The 8,603-nt window shown below is 57.5% G+C and overlaps 3 protein-coding genes across 3 annotated transcripts; all 3 read right to left on the reverse strand.

Annotated features, from left to right (window-relative positions):
* Positions 1–74: 74 nt before the first annotated feature.
* PHSY_001342 (hypothetical protein) lies at positions 75–1,934 on the reverse strand (the record flags this gene model as incomplete). The annotated part of the gene is made up of 1 exon (XM_012331974.1): positions 75–1,934. One exon carries the CDS (start codon positions 1,932–1,934, stop codon positions 75–77), a length of 1,860 nt encoding a protein of 619 aa, XP_012187364.1.
* Positions 1,935–2,415: 481 nt separating this feature from the next.
* Positions 2,416–5,295, reverse strand: PHSY_001343 (hypothetical protein; the record flags this gene model as incomplete). The annotated part of the gene is made up of 1 exon (XM_012331975.1): positions 2,416–5,295. The coding sequence occupies one exon, from the start codon at positions 5,293–5,295 to the stop codon at positions 2,416–2,418; it is 2,880 nt and encodes a 959-aa protein (XP_012187365.1).
* Positions 5,296–6,339: 1,044 nt separating this feature from the next.
* Positions 6,340–8,393, reverse strand: PHSY_001344 (hypothetical protein; the record flags this gene model as incomplete). The annotated part of the gene is made up of 4 exons (XM_012331976.1): positions 6,340–6,699; positions 7,035–7,127; positions 7,248–7,259; positions 8,256–8,393. The coding sequence occupies 4 exons, from the start codon at positions 8,391–8,393 to the stop codon at positions 6,340–6,342; spliced, it is 603 nt and encodes a 200-aa protein (XP_012187366.1).
* Positions 8,394–8,603: the final 210 nt, after the last annotated feature.

Here is an 8,603-nt window from a genome sequence, read left to right on the forward strand (position 1 = left end):
GTGTACACCGGGAGTACGGTTGTGACGGTGACATTGAAAATGCAGTTGACAGGCACAGCTTCCCTCCCCCCAACTCACTTGACATCAACGCTCTCCCCCACCCTCTCCTTCGCCTTCGACTGGATCACGCTCCCCGCCTTGAAATTCACCGGCCTCAACCTCCCCGCCAACTTCCGATCCTCCAAGTACATCGACCTCTCGAACGCCAGCATGATATCCGCGTGCGCCAGCAGATCGAAGCACTCGTCCGTGTTGAGGTACTCCTCGCTCGCCGCCGCTCGCATCTGCTGCACCTGTGCGGGCGAAGCAGCTTCGAGTCGCGGATCCGGTCGGACGCCCGTGGCTGAGGCGGGTGTGGTCGGTTTGCGGGTCGTCGCGCCGGTGGTGCCGGGTTTGGTCGGGGTGGATTTGTTCGGCGTCGAAGTGGTGGAAGAGGAGGTGGATCGACCGGAGATGCCGCCGAAGAGTTGGTCCCAGCCAGACATACTTTTGCCAAAAGCGGGTTTGCCGCTTGTAGAAGGCGTACGCTTGACACCTGGTGCGGCGGTGGCGGACGAAGATGATGCGCCGGCGAGTCGACCAGCGCCTGTGGGGGTGGACGCGCCTCCAGGTCCCGGTTTCAGCGCGTTGATGCTACCGGGACGGAACGCAGATGCTTGCGGGTTGAGTTTGGTAGCAGCGCCGGCAGACGGCTTGATCGATTTGTTCACAGCGGCGTCGATCGACGCTCGCATCTTGGCTTCGGCTGACATTGCCTTGCCACCACCAGCGGTGCTTATAGCTGCTGAGCTAGATGCGGCTGCTCCGGCTTTCTTGCTGCCTGTTGCTGCTCTTGATGCCAACGAAGCAGCAGGAGCCCGACCACCTGCCTTCTTTGCACCGACCGTTGCTGAAGCTCGGCCCTTTCGCGTTGCCTTCCCGCCCTTTCTCGGGCCCTCGTCCTCCTGATCGAATGCATCGTCGCTGTCGTCCAAGAGGTCGTCCTCGTCAGAAGCAGCATCCACCATCTCCTCATCGCTGTCGTCGCTGTACTCCACTGTCTTCCTCTTGCTCTTCCCTCTGCGTCCGTGCTGAGCTTGATTCTTGCTGTTCTCTTGGCGGCCGCCATCATCCTCCAGCTTGGCTCGCTTCCTCTGCGGTGCCGCCGACGTATCGACAGCACCCGCCACATCTTCATCCTGATCATCCGCGATGACCGCCCTCCGCCTTCCTTCGGCCTTGCTCCTCGCAGCTCTATCCCTCTTCCCAGTCGCGACATTCTTCTTCGTTACCCTCTTCCCTTGCTCCGGATCAAAGTCATCTCCAAACTGAGCGTCATCCTTCATCGCAGCATCACCATCACTCGCGCCATCCTCCTCCTCGTCCGCCAGATCACGCAGATCATCAGCCAGCTTCTTCTGCTCACGGCCCCGGCCGCCCACCTTGAGCGTCACCTTCGTCGCAGAACCCGGTTGAGGTGTGACGCCTCGCGAAGGTCCACTGTCGCTCGCCGCATCTGCATCCGTGGGTTGTTTAGACTTCCTGCTGAGCTTGACTTTGATCTTCGACTTTGGCGGCTCCTCTGCAGCAGCGGCAGGCTTGGTGGCTGGAGACGACTTCTCATCTGCTGCCGAGGGGGAGGGAGATCGAAGTTTTGCGGGTGGCTTGCGGTCTCGTGTCGAAGCTCGTCGTGCAGAAGCTGGTGTCGATGTGGAAGGTTCGGGTCTGTTGCTGCTCGATGCCGGGTCCTGTTTGATCTGGGTCGAGTTGGTAACTGTCGAAGCGTCGGTGACGCGTTTGGAGGCGCGTCTTGCGGTGGTCGGAGGCGGGGGAGGACTCTTTGAGACTGCTGGTGGTGGTGCTTCGGGTGAAACAGCGCGAGGCGTGGCAGCTGGGCCGGGAGTGGGAGGAGCTGAGACGTCGGAGAGATCGGAATCTCCATCAAAGGCGTCCATCGTGAGAGCTTCTGTTGGTGTCTACCAGTGTGGAAGCTGCGACTGGCTGTGTTGATGCTCAAGGAGCTTCTGATCGGTGGTCGATGTCTGTGTCGACGGAACGCGAGATGAAGTGGTGGAGAAGGTGAGAAGGAAGTGAACCTCAGGGCAGGGTCTCAAAGAATCCGCTGCGTACTTTTCGAGGCGCGTGCGTTTGCGAAGAATGTGGAGACAAACACCCCGGGAAAAACAAGGCAGCAGATGGCTTCATCAGTCAACCACTTGCTTGGCGTCGCCAGCTTACGGCGATCCACCACTATTTCTCAAAGTGATTTGCTTCATGATCACCACAAACCTCCGGATGTCAAAAGCAATAAACGATTGCATCCAACATCGCGCAACGGGATTGTCTGGCACTGCCGTCCCTTGATAAACTGCAACGATGCCATTGAACCGTCTGCTAAAATTACAAAGTGCTTTCCCCTCCTCATCGAGCGCCACCTCACCTGCCCTCCGCCTCCCCCTCCCCTCTGATACTCTTCAACTGACTGCCAAAAGTGACCAGAATATTCTTGAGCAGCTCGTACAACCCATTCGCACCCTCCCTATCCAGCCAATCCAACATGTACGCTCTGAAGTCCGTATGCGTCCACGCCGCCGGCATCCCACTCTTCTTGGCGCCTTTCAACGTCTTCTGCGTGATCGGCCCGCGTATCCACCCCTCCTCCTTCACCTTCCCCTTCGAAGCATACACGTTGGCGAACCGCTCCGTAACGTGACTCATGGCTCGCGAGAACGGACTGTTGGCCAACGTCGACAGCTTGAGGTTCAACACATCGCCGCGCTGCGTCAACTCGTTGAGCACCGAAGCGTCGAATCCTGCCGGAAGCGCACCAGGTTGGTCGTCCTCCAGGATCACCTTGCCCATCCACACGAGATTCGCCACGAGCGTCACGGTGCTGTTGAGCGTGGCGAGATTCTCCTCTTCGAAGAATCGAGATCGCAGTTCGATGAACTTGCTCTCCAGTCCGCCGTCAACTTTGGCTGCATCGTGGACGCCCGCATTGTGCTGCTCGAATGCCGAGCGCAGATCCTGCACGAGTCCGCAGAGACGTGAGACGGGCACGATGGTACTCGCATGCATGGTGAAGGCGAACAGCGGCAGAGCCGGGATGCTTGCAGTAGCACGCATGCCGACGAGCGGGCCAGACAGCGCCTCGTAGACCGATAGCGATGCGTGTTCCATCATCAGGTGACGCGGGTACAGCCCCACCAAGGAAGCCGCCAGCGCATCGGTGCGAGAAGAGACGCTCGAGATGAGTTCGGTGTAGTCCACGCCAGCGTCGAGGTTCGAGATGCCCCAACGGTACGAGTTGCGCGAATCGAGCGTACGCCCGATCTCTGCCCAATCGCGAACGCCCCAGCTAGACAGCAGACCGGACAAGGCCAGCAGCGCAGCCGCAGAGGTATCCAGCGAGACCTTGCTCGACGTCGCCAGCACGTCCAGAGGCGCCATGAACCTCTCCTCGAACGACGCCAGATCACACGGCGTGACGAGAGGTACAAACGTCAGCACCTCCTTCGCCAGCTGATCCCACCTCTCCGACCACCCATCCATATCATCCACCGTCTTGACCTCCTTCCCGCTTCGCTCCTCCTCCTTACCAGCAGCCACCTGAGCGATCGCCGTCAACACGCTCGAAGTGAGCGCCTCCAACTTCGCCGGCATCTGCTCCGCCAGTTCGAAGACATACCTCGTCCTGCGCAACAACGCTGCCAGCCTCTTGAACTCGGCCTCGGTCGACGGCAGCTTCAGCCTCCTCTTCTGCGACGATGCCTGAACACCAAGCTCGTCGCTCAGCACGCTCTCGAGCCAGTCCGACAGTCGTGCCCAGCAAAGATCCTGCTCCGCCTGCCGGTTTCTACGACCCGCAGGGATCGTCTGGCTGAGCGAGTCCTCGTTGGTCACCGTGGCACCCGCCAGCACAGCGACGCGCATCAGACGCGCGCCGAATCCGCTTCCAAGCATCGCTGCCGCTTGAGACGGCAGCACCAGTCGATCCAGACTGTGAGCCAAATGTCGCAAAGACGAGAGTTCCGTGATGAGCGAAGGATGTGTGCCGAATGCTTTCTGCGCCGAGTTGAGAGGCTGTATTGTGACTAGATTCGGTATGGCGATCGATGTCGGAGCGGCCGAGCCGATCGCTCCCTGATCGCCTGCCGCGCTCTCCTTGACAGCATTCGAAGACAAACGTTGCTTCTTTATCGCCCTGTTGCCCCCTGCATCCTCGTTCTCGACCTCTGCTTCGTCGTCCGACTCCACCGCCTCGCCCTGACTGCGCCGTGTGCAGCGCGCATGCGCCAGCAACACCGCTGCAATCCAGTCGCAATCCGGATACTTCAAACTCGCTGCCGGACCGCCCGCGATCGCCGAGCTTCCCGCACCACCACCTCCCAACAGCTCCGGGAACAACAGATCCGGATAAAAGTTGGCGTACGTCGAAAGCACAGCCGAAACCCCCGCCTCACCCGCCGAATTGGCTCGCATCGCCATCAGCTTGGTGATCCTGTAATGTCGAACGTGTCTGCGTTTCGTCAACCTGCATAGTAGGTAGCACAGATGTGGTCGAAGAGCCTGATAGTCAAGGTAGTGGAACAAGGTCGAATAGCACTTTTCCAACGTTGTCTTGGCTGCAGATGTGAGGTACGAGGTCGGCAGGTTCCCCGCGAGCCCAGTGTATTGAGATGCATGTCGTTGAAGTCGCTCCTGCTCACGTTCGTTTCGTTGCCTTTCCGAGCGTGATGCCGCCTCCTGATCCGTAGCATTGCTGTAGAAGTTGGCAGCGATGGATAAGGGTACCGAGGGCGATTCGAGCAGCACTGATAGCAGCTTGAGTGCTGCCACTTGGACCTTGCTGTCCACTTGAAGTCGTTGTGGCCCGAGACTTGGACCTGCACTGCTGCTGCCGTCTCGCAGCAGACCAGCTGGTTTGAGCGTGTCGGCACCCGGCGATGGTCCCAAGCATGCGATGATGTCGAGCACAGCTTGCCTGCCGACTCGAGCGCGTGGTTTGGGGATGACGAACCGCAAGAGGGCAAGCGATACGGATGATTTGGGAGGCTTCTGCTTGGCAGAGCTGCTGGTGCCTGTGGATGAGAGTGGACGAAGACGGCCAAGCAGAGCCAATCGAACGAGCTGTTCGCATTGTTTCGAGGAGAAGCCGAAGGACCTGGCGTGCTTCTGGATTCCTGTCAGCGCCGTCGAAAGATTCTCTGCAATCCCTGTACCTCCAGCTGGCGCAGAGAGCGCTTTGGATACCTCGAGGATGAGGCGATCCGCCGCCGCTGCCGCGTCAGCTGTGGTCGTTACGAGCGCAGGCATGTTCGATTTTACACCACTTGCAGCCTAGCAGAGGATGCAGAGCCGTATACTGGGGTGGATTCGTTGCGATACGAGTGAGATTGCGTCGATCTGCCGATTACTTGCACTGTGTTGCTTCTAAGGCAACCGATGAGCACTCGCGAGCAGCGAGCGGCAGGATGGATGGTCGGTGTCGAAACTGTTCAGGTCGGGCAGATCTGCGCAGGTGGCAGCATGTCACTGTCGGTCGATCAGGTATATCAGGAGAAGCGACGACCGGTTCGTCTTCTGTCGAGGCCGTCAGCGGATGCGATGGGATATAATACAAGTGATGGTGGTGATCACGATAGCGAGGAGAGCCGATCTGTCAAAAAGCAACACTCGACTCCGCACTTTGTTTGTTCCACACGCGACGTGACGCGCTAAACAATTTCCCACACCGAAGACAATCTAGGTCTAACATCACACGTGAATTCTCAGACCACACCGCACATATCTTGTCCATCGCACAGCTCACCTGGCATTCGTGTGTCGCATCTCGAGCTCGCTCGATGGAGAAGCTCAGCCATCGACACTGGGCTTTGGACGCTACTCCTGCCTCACAACAGCGTGCAATGCATCTCTGCTCATCGTGCAACACCGCACCCTCAGCCGAGCGCGACTTTGTGTACCATTGAAAGGTCATCAGGCAGGCAGAAAGAGTCAAGTAGCGAAAGAATTGGTATTGGCGTTCGGGAATCCAGCTGGATCGAGCCGGTTCAGCGTCAAAAATTTGTAGGTGTGAGAAGGGTGAGAAGGTTTGAGTCGGGTCGTCGAAAGCGTGATGGACGTATGCGCGTGACTAGAACATCGGACGAGAAAAGGTGCGGGATTCGTAGGCGGGACCCGACAATCCTGCATTGTGTCAGGGGTCGTTGGAAGCCGAGTTGACCGCACGGGAAAGCACGATCAATTCGGCAGAATCGGCCATCTGTGGCAGAGCATCTGCTCCGAGCTGCATGAACGGGATGACAGCGGCGAGCTCATCTGCGTCTGCCCAAAGACGACTTCCGGCGAAAAGACCATTTAGTGGGTCTCGGCGGGGGCGGCAGGGGTGCTCGCATTGGCCTGGTGGACGGTCTTCTGGGTGGTCAGGAAAGCGGGGCGGATGACCTTGCTGTAGACCATCTTGGCACCCTGGGTCTGGGGAAGCATGAGCCACACGATGGCGAGCGTCTTGATGGTGTAGTACCAGGGCACGTAGTAGAGGACGATGGAGGAGAAGGTCTCGAGGAAGGTGAACATGCCGAACACGACCCAGTAGGTGAGCCACTGGATGTCATCCTGGGGCTGGGGGCTCTCGAGTGCCTTGAGCGAGAAGTAAGCGGGGATGAAGAAGCCGATCAGGTTGGTCAAGAAGCCAGCGGCGATGTTGAAGAAGACAAACTGTGGGTCGAGAACAGTTTAAAGAAGCCGCCAAGAACAGAGGGTGCGTGGAAGAACAGATAGTGTGTCAGCAAATCGAGTCCGCATGCTGACGAGCTTTTGTGCTGATGCGACCGTGACGCGAGCAGACGGTATAGCGTCCATCGAAGCTTCTGTGATCCGCTTCCCGAGAGTACAAGAAACGGCTGTCTCGGGGCCATCCTTTCCAATTTCTTTTCGCAAAGAGACTTGGAATCGTGCGCTTGCACGTTGTGCTACCCAGCTGGTCCAGTTCGAGCGCGGCAAGGACCTGCTTGCTGATGTTTGACCAGCTTGATCGATCGAGTCGTACTTACGAGAGTGAAGATACCGAAAGCGCCGATAGCGGCGTAGGCCTTAGGGATGGGCACGGTCTGCTCGAACTTCTTCAGAGCGGGGTACCTGGAGAGCTGTTGGGCAGGGGAATTGGCAATTGCGGCGGAAGAAAAGCGGAGGTCAGATCAGTAAGACGTTACGAGTAGAAAATTGGTTTGACCGAAAGCTGCTGCCTTCAGAGAGTTGGAACTTACCTCCTTGTCGATCTGTTATCGGGAACAGTCGTTATCAACCAGACATGCGGGGTGTGGGTCGTTAGGACGTTCGGAACCATCCGGAGGGAGAAATGTTTTCGAGCGTAGCGCGATGCAATCAATGGCCACCATTTGCGGAAGTTTAGGCAACCATCGAGCGGCAAGGGAACAGAGAAGTTGCAAGATCGCGTGCGATGCAGAGGTGAAAGGATAAAGAGAGTTTGTACAGGTGCTGGTCAGCGATCATGATCCATCTTTCAGAGCGAGTCGCCGTCGTTGCCATCCAGAACACTACTCGTCGAGCTACTTCCGAGTCGAGGACCTGGAATGTTCACGACGGCGAGAGACTGAACAAAGATACACACCTGGGCGACAAAGTATTCCACCTTCTGCTGGATCTGCTGAGCCTGGGCTGCCATTGTTGCTGGAGTGTGTCTTTGTTCGAGGGGATGAGTGTTGTGATATGAGGAATGACTTTGATCGGTCGATGGGATCGATTTCAAAAGTGATGCGACGATTGGATGATGTCGAGCAGATGAGTTGGATATGGAGCGATGGCAAGATAGATAGCGACGAACCGAAGGTGGAGAACGGTCAGTGTGTGCACAGGGCGCGTGTGTGTGTGTGTTGTGCGGAGCGAATAGTGAGAGTTTCAGAGTTGGCAGAAGAGCGGCAGACGAGCGGCAGATGACTGACTGAGAATTCGAAGCACAGCCTGAGTGACGTTGACTCTCTGACGCACTGACACCTCTTTTTTTCTCTCCTCCTCGCAAGGCCCTCCCGGCTCAACTCGAGTCTCGCTCGACATGTCGAACAAGGAAGAAACGAAGCGTTAGAGGTGTGCGCGTGTGTAAGTGTGATTCTGATTTCGAAGATTGGCAGGCGCGAGCGAGGGAGAGGGCGGGTGCCGGGCACTGGGCCAGTCTCACGCGAGATTCCAAGTTGATGGCGCCTCATTCCGAAATTCTCAGCGCTGTGTGATGCCACTGTGCTGTGCCGATACGATACGCACATCTTCTTCCCCTTCTCAAAATAACCTGGCGTCTTCTCATCTTGCTTCTCGTCTGCACAATGATGATTCGGAGGCTCAAGGAAGGCGAACCACAGCATGATCTCTCCAATGCAGCAGCGGCGTCTCGCAGCCATCACCAGTGTTGTCCGTCAGGTCGACTCCAAGCAGGCAAAAAAGCAAGCTGCATTCGACGAAGCAGAAAGCCACCGACGACATGCTCTCTCCGCGCTGCTTATTTGCTCGTCTAAGTTATCTGCAACGATCAGCTTTCAACACGCCAAAAGAGAAATCGACAACCTTTTCCCCTTCCCTCGCCCCCTGCTTCTTTTTTTTTTTTTTTGAAA

This window comes from Pseudozyma hubeiensis (assembly GCF_000403515.1).
Source record: "Pseudozyma hubeiensis SY62 DNA, scaffold: PHS15, whole genome shotgun sequence".
NCBI lineage: Eukaryota > Fungi > Basidiomycota > Ustilaginomycetes > Ustilaginales > Ustilaginaceae > Pseudozyma > Pseudozyma hubeiensis.